The sequence below is a fragment of the Ischnura elegans genome, chromosome 5, assembly GCF_921293095.1.
Source record: "Ischnura elegans chromosome 5, ioIscEleg1.1, whole genome shotgun sequence".
In the NCBI taxonomy this organism is placed as follows: domain Eukaryota; kingdom Metazoa; phylum Arthropoda; class Insecta; order Odonata; family Coenagrionidae; genus Ischnura; species Ischnura elegans.
In genome coordinates, this window is record NC_060250.1 from 28,295,274 (window position 1) to 28,312,174 (window position 16,901).

Below are 16,901 nucleotides of genomic sequence, written 5' to 3' on the forward strand. Positions count from 1 at the left end.
CTCATTTTGAGGTGACGTTTTAGGTATTTCGCCATGTATGTGTGTGCCTATGTATGTGTATTTGTGCTTGTATTTTCTATTATTTGGGAAGATAATGATCTTAATATTTATATAAATAGATATTTTTCACAATGTAGTGCAATATTCCATCAATTGGCAAAGCTTTCTGGGATATTTTTGAGTCATTCACACAACTTCAAATTTTGAACGCGCCCTGTGACGTCACGATATCCAGCTCTCCCCGTCCTCCCCGTGGCGGTGAAAAGAGAAATAAGAAACAATTGAAGCTTGAATTTGTAAGGCATTTTGGCGGCACTGGTAACTCCAGCTGAGCGGTGTGTGTTGCTTTCAATAAGTGGATGTTTATGTTGTTCCTGCTACTTTTGCATTAAGTTGTGTGGTTTTAGGTTCTTCAATTCTTTGCCGGAAAATGCCGGAACCCGAGGCAGCTAAGGCTAATTTACCATGGTAAGAAAATATTGCTTTTATCACTCCCTTTATATAGTTTCCTTATATTATGGCCGTGTACAATGCTTCTATTCCTTGCTTTGTATTTTCCCATTATAAAACTGTGTGACTTTGAAGTCCAATGGTGGCTGTTGGTTATCGGGTTCTTTCAGTCGTGCCTTTCGTACGAATTGTATTTCGTAGTATGGGAAACCCAGGACGATGAATTGCCCGTGTTAAGTATCAGTTTTAACGAGCAGTGTGTGTGTCAATTGAATGTATCCGGGAAGGCAAAATGCTTTGTAATTTCTCAGTATTTACCCTTTTTCTTCTTCACGCTTAGCAGAGTTCATTGCTCACAGGGTTGGCTCTATTGAATTGTGTAGCATTCCTGTCAGTAGCCGAGAAATATCGACGGTAAGCCGCCTTTTTGTGTGCCTGTATGTCATATATATTTATCATTAGGCGGCATTGCATTAATTAGGAAAATACTATATGCCTAAACTTTCTGCTACTATTGTATGAGTTGTGTATCAATGACCTATACCCACAACCCACAGTGCTATTTAAACCCACAGCGTTAAATTTGTGCATGGATGTGCGTACAGTTTTTTATAAATCTCTAAATCGCTCTTTATTTTCTGTGAGAAGTGTCCAGTGTGTTTAAGTTGAAGCATTGGAATAAATGGATTCTGAAATAAACTTCATCACTCAGATCCACCCATTGGTTCAACATTTAAGGAAGTAATCACCACTGTTGGCAAACCTTTACGCATTAACAATATTATATTTGCTAAAATTATCTTTCATTTGAGTATCCGTAAAAGTATGTGTTATTAGTATTCTTAAAAAAGTTGTTGTGCTATTATTATGTTGGTTAAGTTGTTGCAATATCAAATAAGAAGTTAACACAATGGAATGATTCATGAGCCCCATGTATTCTTTTTGCGGAACGAGCATATATCTACTTTATTTGTCCAAACAGAGCTCCCCCATGTATGACAAACGAACCGATGGCAAAGGGTGGCTTGTGGTGGTGATGTGTTATGTCTCATGCATAATCCCATCAGTTGTTTTGTGATTTTTCTCATTATGTCATAATAAATTGGTATAACTGATGATTTCAAGCTTAACTGTTTGAAACCTTTCCATCGTTGGAAAATGAGAAAAAAAAAAAAAAACTTTCCTAGGTTCACTAATACAGTATATTTGAAAAAGTAAGACCCGGGTTTCATAAATAGTCAACTGATGATATAACTATGTTATGAAACCTGTGTCATGCTTTTTTTCAATATATTAGTGAACTTAGTAAAGTTTATTTTTTCTTTTTCCTTAATAATTTGACATAGAATAATCTGTGATTAAGTTAATTTTATTGAAATGGTATGGTGATAGCCTAATGGGCACTGCTGTCCCTGATCAAAAACAGTAATCAAACGGGAAGCAATCAACAGCTTAAGTCTTTTGTGGTATTGAGGAAGGAAGGAAGATTGGAGAGAAATCTTGCGTTCCTATTAATCTTCTCTTAATAAATGTCATCAACTGGGCTATGGTTTCATATCAGATGGACAAAGTGCTGTACTCGAACTGAACTAAGTTTGGAGCAGGTTTTGTCTTAAAATTCTCTGCCATCATTGGAATTTGAACTGATTTTCAAGGGGGTTAGAAGCCAAAAAAACTAGCAAGTCACCAATCTGATTCTCTAGTTAAACCTTTTTATGTAGTTGGTCGTGTGCATGAAGAACTAGCCTATTTTTGTGTATTACTGATTGCATACCCTTGGTATTTATCCAACAGTGATTATGCTCTGTAACTGCTTCCCCGGTGTGCTTCTCATAATTGGTTTTTTGAAAGAAAATTGGTATTGGGTAATGTAGCTGCAACTGTCTTTTTTTAGAAAAAGGGACCTGTTTAGCAAATCACAGGCAATTCTTTCTCTCTTAACAATTAAAAGAACATCGGTTGATGCATCCCTTCACTTTAGTTGAAAATGTTTAACTTTTGGATTTTATTGGTAATATTAATTATAATCATATGCATGTGATACTTTCTGTAACTCTCGTGGCGTTTTAAGATGCTGAGAGAAAGGAAAGAAGTCTGCATCGTTAAGTTGTGTGCCAGATAAAAATCTGCTGTCAATGTTGAATAAGAAGTGGTTTATTTTCTCTTTAGGGTGGAAAAATACCGTCCTAAAGGTTTGGATGAGCTGATATCACATGTTGATGTGATCAAAACACGTATGTATTATTTCATTTAAGTGAATGCATTTCTGTATATGGAATTGCAATTCTAACTTGATCATTATTTTTTCCAGTTGACAAATTCATCCGAGAGGATCAACTACCTCACTTACTTTTCTATGGACCACCAGGTACTGGAAAGACTTCTACCATACTGGCATGTGCTAAAAAGATGTACACTCCTAGTCAACTTAATTCAATGGTGAGCTTATTTTTATACGGTGAGCTAATTTAATGGTGAGTATATGTATGCTTACTCTATGGTAAAGGTTCGTGGATAAGTCGTTGAAGCTTAAAATTGCTTCCCTATAAAATTTGGTTTCAATGACTGACCAAGTTTTTCCCTGTGACAATCGATATATTCACTGCTTCCAGTATGTGTTGTATGAAGTATCTATGCTTTGATTTTCTCTTCCCTGCTTATCCAGCAAACTTCCTTTTGGTACTATTTCCAGATTCCCCTCTCCTTTTGCAATAAAATTAAGTTTTGAACTTCAATTTCAGTTGGTGCAGCTTGTGATTACTTGTAAGTTTGTTATGGTATGAATATGATTGCTGTGGTTTTACTCATTCCATTCATTTAGATATGGGTATAGCACCATTGATCATGCTCTGCAACTCATTTCTTTATTCATTTACTGTGGTGCTGTTTTTGGCTTCACTTTTTTATGGATATCAATTGATATCCATGTATCAAAGTTGTGTCTTTGTTATTGATGGCATACTTATGTATCTCTGTTAAGGTTTTGGAGCTCAATGCCTCTGATGACCGAGGAATTGGAATTGTAAGAGGAGTTATACTCAACTTTGCTAGTACTCGGACAATATTCAAAGGGGGTTTCAAGTTAATCATTCTCGATGAAGCAGATGCCATGACCAGTGATGCTCAAAATGCCCTTCGACGTAGTAAGTATTTTGTGAAGTGGAAGATGATGCTGATTCTCATCCAATGTTCATTGTTAGGGTGTGGGAAGATGGTAATATGCATTCATAACCAGTGGTTAATAATGCCATCCATCTTTTTATCAGTGGGTGCCAACATGTTCTTTGTCAAATGTTATTTAATAAAATATAGTAACATATTTTGTCATCTCAAAAGTGGCTGGGGTAGGTGGCCTTCCTATCTGAATATACAGTCACATAACTCCACTATGAAATGTAAGAGTATGATAGTCAATGAAGTTTTTTCATTTGAATGCATTTTAAACTGTTGTTGGGGATTTGATGAGGGCTGATCATCTTCTGGCAGCTTAGTACTATGAAAGCTGATGGTATGATCTTGAAATGTACACGAATGTTTCTCCCCAGTATTTATGTCCATAATGCAGTAGAAGTGCTGATTATATGTATGTACTACACCTGTTAGCCCGAGTCATACCTGATTGAATTTTTTGTGGAAATTCCAAGATTTTTATCCAGTATCTAAATCAATTGTTCTGGTAAGACTCATCATTTGGCAACAGGATGGTAGTCACTGCAAAACAGGATGGCAATGGAAGGTTGTAAGCACTAATGCTGTGTGGTTTGAAGTCACTTGTAGTCATTAAGAATGACTTATATTTATTTTAACTGTTGTTGTCATAAAAGCTTGGGAGTTTTTTGAGTCTTTGTTCTGCCTGATGTGTGAGTGTAGTCTGTTTTTTGTTTCAGTCATTGAGAAGTATACGGACAATGTGAGGTTCTGTATTATTTGTAATTACTTGAGCAAGATAATTCCTGCCTTGCAGTCCAGGTGCACCAGGTTTCGATTTGCTCCTTTGGTCGAGGAGCAAATACTTCCAAGACTCAATTATGTGATACAGGAAGAGAAGTGAGTTGAAAGTGGTTAAGGCATGGTTCTTTCTTGCGATCAGAATGCTTTGAATGTTTCCTTTTTCCTAGATAGCCTTCTTTGCAGTTGGCATTATATTTTATGTACGCTTGTCCTTGTTTCAGAGTGAATGCCACAGAAGATGGTAAGCAGGCCCTGTTGACACTCGCTAAAGGTGATATGAGGAAAGTCCTGAACATCCTGCAGAGTGCCCATATGGCATATGATGAAGTAAATGAAGAGAATGTGTACTTGTGCACTGGTCACCCTCTGAAGTCAGACATTGTGCGCATCGTAAACTGGATGCTCAATGAGGATTTTGCATCTGCTTACTCACGTATCCTTCATTTTGTTCCCCTTATATTTTAAATATGTATTTTCAAGTTGTCTACATCTTGTTAACCCCTCAAGCGTGTGCGACACAGCATATGCGTCCTTGCTATTCCGTCCCTATACGGTGCTTTAATCGTAGGCATTTAAACCACCCAGGGTGCTTTAATTTAGAGGCACTTCAGATTTTTTGCAGACATGAAGTAAAATATTTTTTTAAATCTTATCACTGTGCAGAAAAAATCCAAAAAAATATATTATATAAACAATTGTTTAAATTTTATAATTATGAATACGTATTTACAATTTTCAGACCCATTAACTTTTTCCTGCTCCTCTTATCTGATGGTTAATAGTTGACCTGTGTGAGATACTGCTCAAAACAGGGTTCTAAGCAGAGTGGGCAGTTTTTGCATCTATGTCTTGTCTCTTTTCTCTTTCTATTTTTTGTGCACACAACACACTTTCTTCTTCCAACCTTAAATGTCTTAGTTTTCGGGTTTTGTTGAACAAAATGCTGCTCGGTCAATCGCGTACATTCCGTATCGATATCAGAGGGTCGTCCTTTGCGCTGTCTAAATTCTGTCCGTGATACTTAGCAAATATTTTGTTCACTAAGCTCATTCTGAATGCTAGGTGATCTTTTTTATTACCAGCCTTTCGGTATAAAATGTACGCGTTTAACACAGCCGTATTAACTAAGTGATTGAATAATTTCTTGTACCACACTTTTGTCCTTTTTATTTCCAGCAGGAACGATTCTAAAAGTTGATCTTTTAAATCTACACCGCCCATATATTTATTATATTCTGTTACACGCATAGGTTTGTTTACACATTCTAGCCCGCCGTTTCGACTTACGGGTTGCATTTGGTCTGAATGCTTTGTAGTCAGCAATGCAACATCGCGTTTATCCTTCCACTTCAAAGCAACCAATTTCCCACACTTTGCACTAACAACTTCTCCTTTCTTTAGTTTCTTTTTGAGGTTTACTGGCATACCTTTACGCGTGATTTTCACGGTTCCAACAGCATCTGTTGTCCTCTGAACTAACCTATGGAAAAGATCGGGACTACTGTAAAAATTGTCCATATAAACACATCTACCAGAGTCTAATAGTTTCTCACACAAACTTAGAACAACTTTAGTTGAAAAAAGATCTGTGTCCTTTGTGATTTCACAGCCCAATTTTGTCCCTGAGCCACAGTAAATAATAAAATTCCATAAATACCTGCGGAGTCACAAAGTTCAAACAATTTTATCCCAAACCGGGAAGCTTTCATGGGAATATACTGTTTTCACGGCAGTCTACCTTTCCACAACAACAAAGACTCATCTACACTGATTTCCTTACCGGGTATATGCACTTTTTGGAACTTATTTTTCAAATATTCACTAATTGGTAAAATTTTATACAGTTTTGGATCCTTTTTTACAAATTCCTCATCGGTATTATCTACAAAATGGAGAAATTTGGTGAGCAATGAAAATCTTTGCTCACTCATTACAATGGGAAAAAATGGAGTCTCTAATAAATGCTTTCTGCTAAAATACATTCTGAGGCTTGGTTTATGAATTATTCCCATCAACATCAGTAAACCTAAATACACCCTTATTTCCCCCAGAGTTGTGGGGACCCACTTTTGGAAGCGCGATTTTTTTTGCATAGTAATTTTCTCTTTCTCACGAGCAAGAAACTGTGCTGTGTAGCGGCTTATCTCAGTCACTATAATTGAAATTATTTCATCATCAAAAAATAGCTCAAAATATGCCAAGGGATCATCTATACACGGAACAGGCAATATTTGTTTTCCCACTAATTCACACGCAAAAGGTTGAGGAGGGTTAGCACTGTCGATCTCTTGCCAATTATTTTCTTGAAGATTCACAGAAAAATGAGAAGGTCCTTCGCTCTCTTCGGAATTGGAATCCAGAGAGTATCCAATTGAAATTTCCGAAGTAGTATCTGAACATCCTGCGCTCTCTTCTTCCAAAGCGTCATGCACTTGCTCATCGCACAACTCACGCGAGCTAGAAGCCATGGTCAACTAAAGAGGGGTACAGTTATGGAGTGGATTCAAGGCCGAAAAAAAAAATCACCAAAGCAAGCGTAGGGATGAAAACACCCCAACCCTTAGCCTCAAACATCGTAAATAAGATACCAAGATGCGGGGATGCTGGCCGGTCTTCGAGGCTCCGTGAGGCGTTGAGTGACAATGCCTGGACGGACCATGCCTTCACTATCATTGACTCGATGAAAGAGAAAGAAAACGATGAGGCAGAGAAGCAGATGATAATGAACCAGAGACAAAAGCATTCAGCATCCCCACACGTCACACACAATCGCTAAGAAAGCTCATAACCAGAGCTTGATAGGAAGGATATCTTTCATTAGCATCCACCAGATGCTGACCCTAGAGGAAGCGTTTCTTTCCTGACATCAGCTAGAAAAAAATATTCTAAAATACGAGAACGCAAACACAGACCACACAGGGGCACAGAACGATAGCAGGCAGATGTGTCTCACATATATACTCACTAAAAGTACATATATGGAAGCTTAAGAGATAGGAATACCTAATGAAACATTCAGACGCATAGGCTGCGTCGCACACGCTTGAGGCATGGCAATCGGATGACACAAACGCTGTGTTGCACACGCTGAGAGAACGGCCACGGGCATTTAAAGTCACGCTTGAGGGGTTAATAATATTGCATGTACCCTATAATGTGATCTTGTTGGTCTACGATGAACTCACCGGTTTGAAAACCCAAGAAGACTTCATCTTTATGTGCCCTGTTCAACTTTTGATCCCCATACACCTCATAGATTGAATTTCAGTGTTAATGGCTTGTTCAATTCTGTCTGTTTTTGGGTCAATCTAAAAAAAAGTACGTTTTCTACAGGTAAAATTTGAAATTTTTAATTTTTCTTTATTTAAGAACCAAAATTGTGTAATTACAGTCTGTCAATCTTTCAATCTAATGACTAAGTGGCAAAGATCGTTTGTAATATTTACACTTATTTTAAATTTTACTTTCATTTTATCTACAGACATGATTCATTTGTGAACAAACATGGTACATATGTCCACAGACACGACAGAAGAGGAATATTATATGTTAACTCATGAGAAAAAGTCTATTTTATTTGTCATTGGACATTGTGTAACTTGTCATAGTGTATCATCATGTCCGTAGACTGCAGAGTTTGCGGACACCATGTCCACGGACATGACGATTTCCTCTAAATTAAGTTGTAGTTGGGACACATGATAGGCTAGGACACTGACCTTACTTTATTGAACTTGCTTTTAATAACCGTAAAAAAATCTCATTCATAATTAATAAAACATGCAGAGTTTCCTATTTTTACTTGTCCACAGACATCACTTATGAGCTTGGCTCTTTCATCAAACTGAACTAAACTTTTTCTTCCAGCATTAAAATATTTACTGAATGAAGTGTAAACTCAAACAACCCAATGACAATCTCCTTCTCTACACACTGGTTGTTCAGGGCTGCCACCATCTCCTATGAATAATTCCCCCTATACCCTGTATGTCCACAGGTATTACTTTTTTGGGTAGGACAAAGGTTTTTTATTTTATAATAAACATAATGAAATAATAGCAGCCCAAAAAAGGCCATTTTGGAATGTTTGTATTGTTGTAGCTTGTTTAATGATAGATTTTATAATAAATTATTTAGTTAAGGTTGTTAATATAATAAATGCCTCTTCAAAAATATATGTGGTACTGTTTACAGACACAATTTACGGTCATTATTTTGGGAATATGTATAATTTATTTTCTTTATTAATTTGTCGTGAAAAGTAGTGAAAAGGTAAATAATATATTAAGCCACTTCAGTTCTGTATTAATAGTTTTAGCTTTATATGGTAGTCCATGGGCATAATTTTGTACGATTATGGGGGAATGACCCTTTTGAATTTTCCCACTTAGCATATCCATCATTAATCACACACACATTGCTCCTTTTCATTCAGAGCTGTTTGTCAAAAATTTCTTCTCTACATATGATTTTTTTTACTACCATTCATGTGTGTTTCAATTTTACGACTTCAAAGAAAAGTGGAAATTAAGACATTTTACCAGAGACATTTTGTCGTCTTTATTTAAATCATAATCTAATTGTTAGGGTCCAATTTTTAAGCTGATCAGTGTAACATACTATGAGGGTGAAAACATTTTCTTCAGAATTCCTTTGACAGGAAGTGAAAATAAGTTTCCCATTTGTATTGCGCAAGTGAAGTAAGAGCCATTTTTACGTAAATCTTTTTCTCCTATGAGGTCATTTATAACAACAGACCTGATGCCCTATATATCCTGATGAGAAAAATTAACAAGTATTCTATTCATTCTGTTGATTTAATAGCTACTTCTTGTTAGCATATTTGAAACCATATGAGGCAAATGAATAATAATCAGTTATTTTTAGTGCATAAATGATCAGTTTATGTGATATTATGAATACTGGTTCATAAAAAAATGATCAACCAAGTTCATTTGGGTTGCCTTGAGAAAAAGTTCAAGTGATTGTAATCACACCTCCAAAATATGCGATACTTGACCAATGTACCTGCCACTATGCTGTGCAGAATCCTTTGTGAAATTGCTAGAAGAACTGGGAATCCTTGGTAAATTTCTCGTCTTGATCATAAGCTGGTAAATATCATAGAGACAAAGTCCCAATCCCTTTCAATATGAAAGATTTCTTCCAACATTTCATGTGGAATTCCTATCAGGATATTTCCTATTTTATTTAGAATGGTAGTTGGTGTTTGCATTAGTCACTAATGTTTACATAAATCTTTAACTTCACTCAGAAATTCTGGAGTTGAAAACCATTAAAGGACTTGCTTTGGAAGACATACTCACAGAAATCCACTCATACGTTCACCGAAGTAAGTGATTTATGTCTATATTCAATGGTTAATATTTTGGTTACTAGGAAATTCCGTCTTCATTGAATCTTCTTTTTTACAGTTGAATTTCCTGCTGAAATTAGGATCCACCTCTTGATTAAAATGGCTGAAGTGGAGCATCGATTGTCTGTGGGAACTTCAGAGAAAGTTCAGCTGAGTTCTTTGATCAGTGCATTCCAAGGAGTTATACACAAGGTTACTGCATAGTTGTGAGATTTCTCTATTCAATCAGTATCTACCTTGTGTGATATCCAGAGGATCATGTTGCCAAAATAGCCAGTGATTTGAACTTGTTTCTGCATCATTCCCTGGATTAATGTGATATGACATTGTGGCTGGTATTTCAAGGACCATGTGGATTTTCTCCACATCACAGTAATTTTATTTAATTCTGTGAAGTTGTAGTGAACTTTCTTGATTTATCCATGGTGTCTCACTTGAAAATGCTACCTGTTTATATTTTGTTGTCATCGTCAATTTTAATATGTAAAACTGAAGGGGTGATTTTTTAAGCTTCAAAGTAAAATGTACACAACATCAAGGAGAAGCATAATAAAAGTTCATCCCTGATCTGATGATTTGTAATTCAAGCATTCATCTCTACACAAATCAGAGGTGTGATTTTGGCCCATCTTATATGCTTGCCCATTCTTGTGCTCACCATGACTATTTCAGAGTAGGATAGTGGAAGACAGTGGGTTTAGATTTTTGGGAAACTTATTTTTTTAAACTGCTACACTAAAACCTTGTCACACAACGATTTTCAGTGAAGTTTCTGGGAAATTCTCAAGAGATGGTAGTGAAAATGAAGTCTGTGGACATTAAACAGGCTAATGTACGCTATATGGACATTGAAATGGAAAAATTTGTGATTTGTCATATTTTCCTATTTTTCTGTCAACGTGCTGTGAATAATCTAACATGTTGACAATCCTTGCCATTGTGGCTAGCACTACATAATCTTGGAGGTGTTCGGGGGCTACTCTGAGCTATGTTGATTTCTTCAAGGGTGCAACTTGCTCCTCTCTTTTGACCAGTTCTCTGTTTTCTCCTGAAACTTAAGGCTCTAATTACTTTGCTTCCCTTCCTGGACATTGCTCCATCACTTCTGTACTCAGTACCATCCTAGTTATTTCATTGTTACTTTCAGGGAAACCTTCCCTTTTTTATCCTGTTCAGAGAAACATTCCCAGACATCTCCAGGCTAAAGGCAAAACACATGTTGCACTTATTGAATCAAATTTTCCTTTCCTCAATTCTTTAGGAACATGTAAATAAACATGGAAAGACAACCAAATACCCTTCATTTTGAAAGTTCAGGGTTTTTTTCATACCATGGACTCCAGTGTATCAGGTAGTCTTGAAAATAGACATGATTGCCTTAATTCACATGATGTTATTAAAAAAACTGTCAAGTAACATTCATTTACTTTTATCTAAAAGTGTTCGATTCATTTGTTCAGCTTCAGTGGGGGGGTTTGAAGCAGGTTCTCTCTATTTGGGGGGAAGGGGATGTAGAACAGTTAGTTTCTTTGGTCACTGCGTGGTGGGTGGTTGGGAGGAGGGGGTAAGCTCCTCGGCACCTAGGCAGAGTCACTCGATCGGAAAAACCCTGAAATTGGGAGGTGGGAAATTGTGGGGGAATTGGGGGGAAATGCACCATATACTATTCCATTCATACCTAACTACACACCCACAGTCAAACACAGTACAAGGCAATTAAATACAGCTCTCCTTCCCTTGGTAACATTTAAACTAAATCATGTAACTTGCCAAGCCTCAAAGGTTACAATTCATACCCTCACAAACTGCATTGATACTTATATCATGACTGGTGTTTGTAAAGCAGAAACTATATTCTCATACTCGTGTGGAATCGATGGAAGGAACTGGATAATGGTGAATTTTGTTGCAAACCTGTCTTAGGCCCCTAATATGTAATGCGGTCAAATCTATGACAGCAGTCAATACATAAAGGATTCCTCTTTAGGTCTATACACCAAAGAATGCACTTCTTTCAAAAGAGTCATTCACCTCAACTCTTTGCTCCCAGAGCACTGCAGGAGTTCACAATCATAAAAATTCCTCTCTTATACCCTCCCCTCAGAAGGCGTGCGTACGTAAAAAGGACGTACGAGTGAACCCGGAGGACATTCTCGTCAGTTTTGACGTGACGTCACTTTTCACGAATATACCGGGGGAAGAGGCAGTCCAACTAATAGAAGAAAGGTTCGACAAGGACATCGCTTCTCTGACATCTATTTGCCTGCACAGCACTTTCTTCTGATGGCAAAATAATTTCTACGAACAAGTTTCAGGGGCGGCGATGGGATCTCCCATCTTTCCAGCAGTGGCGAATATTTACATGGAACACTTAGAAACAGTGGCAATCGAAAATGCAACGCATGAACCCAAAATTTGGTTACGGTATATAGACGACACTTTCATCATTTGGACGCATGGCCGACAGAAGTTAGAACAATTTTTTGAATATTTAAATACTCTTAACAGAAATATTAAATTCACAATGGGGATAGAAGAATCTAGAAAACTGCCATTTCTCGACGTCTTGGTGAAGAAGAATGACAATGGAAGCCTAGGCCATGCCGTGTATAGAAAACCGACATCAACAAATCGGTATCTCCATGCCAGTTCTCATCACCACCCTGCTCAATTAAACGCTGTGATGACCTCTCTAATTGAACGCTCGATCCGGCTGAGTGACCCGAAGAATCTATCTTCAGAATTTATTAAGCTGAAATCCATACTACGTCTTAATGGTTACGACAACGGAGCTATATCCTGAAATTTTAGAAAAATTATCAACAAGGACAACAGGAACAATTCCCAAGACACAGAAGACATAATTAGCCAAAAGAAAGCCTTCCTCCCCTACGTGAAAGGAACGACGGATAAGATCGGTAACATCCTCTGGAAATTTGACATTAAAGCCATTTTTAAACCACACGTCCAAGTACAACACCTCCTCGGAAATGCCAAGGATAGGACGCCACTTCAAATTGAAGGAGTATACGAAATCCCCTGCTGATCGTGTGAGAAGAAATACATCGGGGAAACCGGACGAACAGTCAAAACTCGGATAGAAGAACACAAGCGGGCCATTCGACTGGGTTACCCTTCAAAGTCAGCCGTAGCGGAGCACGAAGCCACCGGACATGCGATCGACTTCGAAAAATCAAGAGTCATCGCGAGGATTAAACATTTTAAAACCAGACTCATCCGCGAGGCCATAGAAATAAAGAAAAACAAGAACAACTACAATAGAGATACCGGATTAAGAATCAGCAATACTTGGAACCCAGTCATCCGCAACATTTCGTTATCTTCCCCCTCCACTCCTAACTCCCCACACCCTCCGCCCACCCCTCCCACCTGAAATATAAAAAGGCAGCACAAACCCAATCCTAACATTACTCCTTTGAAAAAGTGACCAGCAGTCGGTCGCGAAACGTCGGGGCTATTTCCATCACGACACGCGGCATACACCCGTATGTGACTTACTTTTAATCTAATATTGTATTTTACTCAATTTTAAATGTGAGTCTAAGGAGAGAGGTGAAAGGTTGAATAAAGAAGTCAAGAAAGGTGGGAGCATAGTGGTCCAGTAAATGTTGCTTGGCTGCTGACAGAAGGGTCATGAGTTCAAATCTCAGGTTGAGTCTTTGGTCCGAATTATTTTAAGTGATCAAAGGGAAAGGTAAGGCATGGAAAGAAATCTTGGGCCACCCTGATCAATTCGGTGGAGATGGAGGGGTGGCATGTGTATCACTTAGCAGTATGTAGTCCAGTAATATCAACTAATATCCCATAATACCACATAAGGGTATGGAATATTTTCCCTCTTTTATTTCGGTATATCTCACTTTTTTGTTACTGAGTGAAGAGGGGCAATGGCTCTCCTTGGATCATGTCCTGAAGGGGTGTATTTGAATTGTTTGAGATTAATTTTGGTAAGTTTTTTGCCCAGTAATTAAGCAGTGAGTGTTCGGGAGGGAGTGCGATGGGTCAGTAGGTTAACACTAGAAGGACCAGACCCCTCATATTGTCGGGTAACCTCTACGCACTTAATTATTTTGACTACAATTTTTTTTTCTGTCATCTTAATTTTTTGTGATGTTAATTTTTTCTGAAACGTATTCTGTGAATATATATTTTTTTTACAAAGAAATCAAATTGTTCCACCTGTCAAAACGAGAGGTTACACGTTTCTAATTTATTTGTAATGGTAACGCATGTTTTCTTCAGGAAATCACTAATCTACATTTCGCCATTTTGATTTTTTAGTTGGCACATTTTTGCATTTCAAATTCTTTATTACATTTTGAATGGAAATAACCAGCATATATGCAATAGTGAGTGGAGTATGGTAGGCCAGGGCAGGTGAAGCAGGAGCAAGCATGAATGCTGTTCATTTTAAATTTTTTATTCCAAAATGATTGGTAAAGAAATTACTCAGTTGTATAGATAAATTAAGAAAAAATGTTATATTTAACGAAGTTATAAATTAATTTTAACACAAATGAAGAAATATTTAAAATAACTACTATCTGCCTTAATTACGGGTAATGATCTTTCTAGGTAGCATACCACCCTGGTTCTTCAAGTGTTATGCATTTGGCTACTCTCGTCAGAGGATCTCGGGTGAAGTCTTGGGAAATTACTGAGCCAAAATCCTACAAGTGCTAGGTGGAAAGGAACTAGCCTCCCTAACTTCTGGTGTGAGAATCTTACTCCCTTGGATTAGTATGACGTGAGCCCTAACCTCACCAAACAAAATCAATCTCGAAAGATCCAAATACACCACTGTGGTCTGAGATGGGCCTAAGTGCGTACTTTAGTTCCCTCTTTGCATTCCTTCTTCTGAGGCTCTTGCTCTATCTTTTACTCAACAAATTTACGTGACACTCATGTACACTTCTACATGTCGACTCTCTGAAACGTTAGCTTATCGATGAGGGCTTTGGTTCTTATACTCCTACCCTCGAGAGCTTTCTTGGTTTCCCCTCCATTTCTTCATCTTAGGAGTGGGGCACGAGGCTGTGCAAGATGATTTTTGGAAGCAATGGTGCAATATTTGATGGATCAAGACGGTGGCTTTGGCATCTACCATTCTATCACATCTGTCTTTGCTCAACCGTGAACCCTGATGTTCTGCTTGAGTAATGAAATGATTGCTTTTATCTCCTTAACCAGGGTCGGATTAAAGGGGGAATGTACCATCGTCACAGGGCTGCCATCTTATAAAAAATATTGGGGAGGTCTTGCCTCGGTAAATTTTATAAATAGTGAGTTTTAAAGTATTTTAGGAGAGTTATATGGTCAGTATTAGAACCCTGAAAAATCAACTCTTGATTGATAACTGGACACCCCGAAGAAAATCAACAATCCACACACATCTTACCTCACCCCCCATAACGAATTTTTGAGGGGGCTCGGGTCCCCTCAGGCCCCATGGATTTGGCGCCACTGCGTGGTCATTAACCCCACCTAATTTTATCACAATTTTTAGAATTTTTATTAGTTTTAGTATCCCTTTAAAGGAGTAAAGGGTGTGTATATGCGAATGCATGGCTACAAGTCCCAAACGTGAGAGACGTTTCGAGTTGTATCGGTGGTAGAGCGTAGCACTCCTTCAAAACTTTTTACTCTGGAGAACACCCCTCTCTCCCGAGGGGCGAAGTGGGGGGTTCCATACTCCCCGGACCCAGGTCATGAAACCCTCCTAAATTTGATGCTGAATCCGCCCCTCAGCATAACAGAATGTATGTGTTGTTAGTTTGTTATTCGGTGCAGGAGACGGAAAGCTGAGGTCATTTACGTTTTAGGAGGGATAGAAACTTCCATTATTACAGTCCGGCCGCAGAGAGTTGTCCGATGACAGGCAGAGGGGGTAGGGGGCAAGGTTGCCAGGTAAGAAAGGGAAACGCCCTCGTCACATGTAAACAAAAGGGTTCCGTGAAGAAAGGAGTCAGAATAGACGACGAGCGTTAAGGACACAATGAAGAATTCTTTGTTTTCGAATGATTCGAAGAAAGGTCTTGTTTTGGTGGCTCAGGCTTGTTTCAGTACTTCACATGCATGTGACAATGTTGTATGACTAGGCGAGGGCGTGAGGTGCGTTTTGGGGACAAAGATTGGCTGCAAACCGTGCTCGCGCAGGGTTCTCCGCCCCTCCTTTAAGGCGGTTTTACACGGGGCACGGAATTGCGCAGGTTAGAGCTGCATTAATTTCTAAAATGGCGCGGAATTGCGCGAATGCATGAACGAAATTAGAACGAGCTATTTTGACGTCTCGCATCCACGCATCCTCGCATGTGTTTTAGCAATTCACCGCTTTACACGACGCAATTTTGATTGCGCCTACGCACGTACGTCAGATTGCGCAATTCCGTGTACCGTATAAAACGGCCTTTAGAATTGTCATGGGACAACTCTCGCTGGCTGTACTATAGGGGCATTAGCCTGCTGTTAAATAAAGACACCAAGGGGATCACAGCCAACGCCAACCGGACGCCTTCGACGTAGGTATGTGTCGTACACCGTAGAACTCTCCTCTCTCGTAATCTAATAGTGCAGTACTCCATCTGACTCAGTCCTAACCTTCCTAAAAGTTGATCGGTTTGTCTTCAGTCTTCCCCACCTCTTTTTTGCCCTCCGCTCGCCTTATCTTTTACTCCACTCCCTCGGAAACTCACTCTCCACCTTTCTCAAGTACGCTTGGGCACGAGAAGACGTGAAACTAGATTACTACTCCACCGTCGTGTAGTTGGCTGACGCCGGTTGAACATGCGAATGAGTCGCGAAGATGGTGGAAGAATCTCGTTAGAGTTTCATGTCACTAACTTAAGTATTCATATTGGCAAGGATTTTCTTTGTTCAGAGGACCGCAACTCAGGCTCTTGCTGACTACCAGTGCTGCTCAGATTACAAATTGGCAGCCACTGGTCCGTGAAGAAGAGGAACCTTCACTCCTCTCAAAGTGACATTGGAATTAGCTGCCAGTTGGGATTTGCGATGATTTTGTGAAGTGGTCCGTGTTTTTTGATCATCATCGTCAATTATGTTCTTTAGTTGTGATAAGTGCGTTGGGTGTCCCGCGAGGGAT

General features: G+C 38.6%; 1 protein-coding gene across 1 annotated transcript; it reads left to right on the forward strand.

Moving 5' to 3' along the window:
- The first annotated feature begins 290 nt into the window (after positions 1 to 290).
- Positions 291 to 10,342, forward strand: LOC124158642 (replication factor C subunit 5). Its single transcript, XM_046533845.1, has 8 exons — positions 291 to 468; positions 2,620 to 2,684; positions 2,762 to 2,889; positions 3,431 to 3,593; positions 4,338 to 4,497; positions 4,623 to 4,834; positions 9,677 to 9,754; positions 9,837 to 10,342. Exons 1-8 carry the CDS (start codon positions 431 to 433, stop codon positions 9,980 to 9,982), a joined length of 990 nt encoding a protein of 329 aa, XP_046389801.1. The 5' UTR covers positions 291 to 430; the 3' UTR covers positions 9,983 to 10,342.
- The last annotated feature ends 6,559 nt before the right edge of the window (positions 10,343 to 16,901 follow it).

Bases quoted from the DNA above. Each gene is read 5' to 3' on its own strand.
- LOC124158642 (XM_046533845.1), top strand. From the start codon at position 431: ATGCCGGAACCCGAGGCAGCTAAGGCTAATTTACCATG. The intron at 2,685-2,761 runs GTATGTATTATT...TATTTTTTCCAG, and splicing joins TGTTGATGTGATCAAAACAC to TTGACAAATTCATCCGAGAG. The intron at 9,755-9,836 runs GTAAGTGATTTA...TCTTTTTTACAG, and splicing joins CCACTCATACGTTCACCGAA to TTGAATTTCCTGCTGAAATT.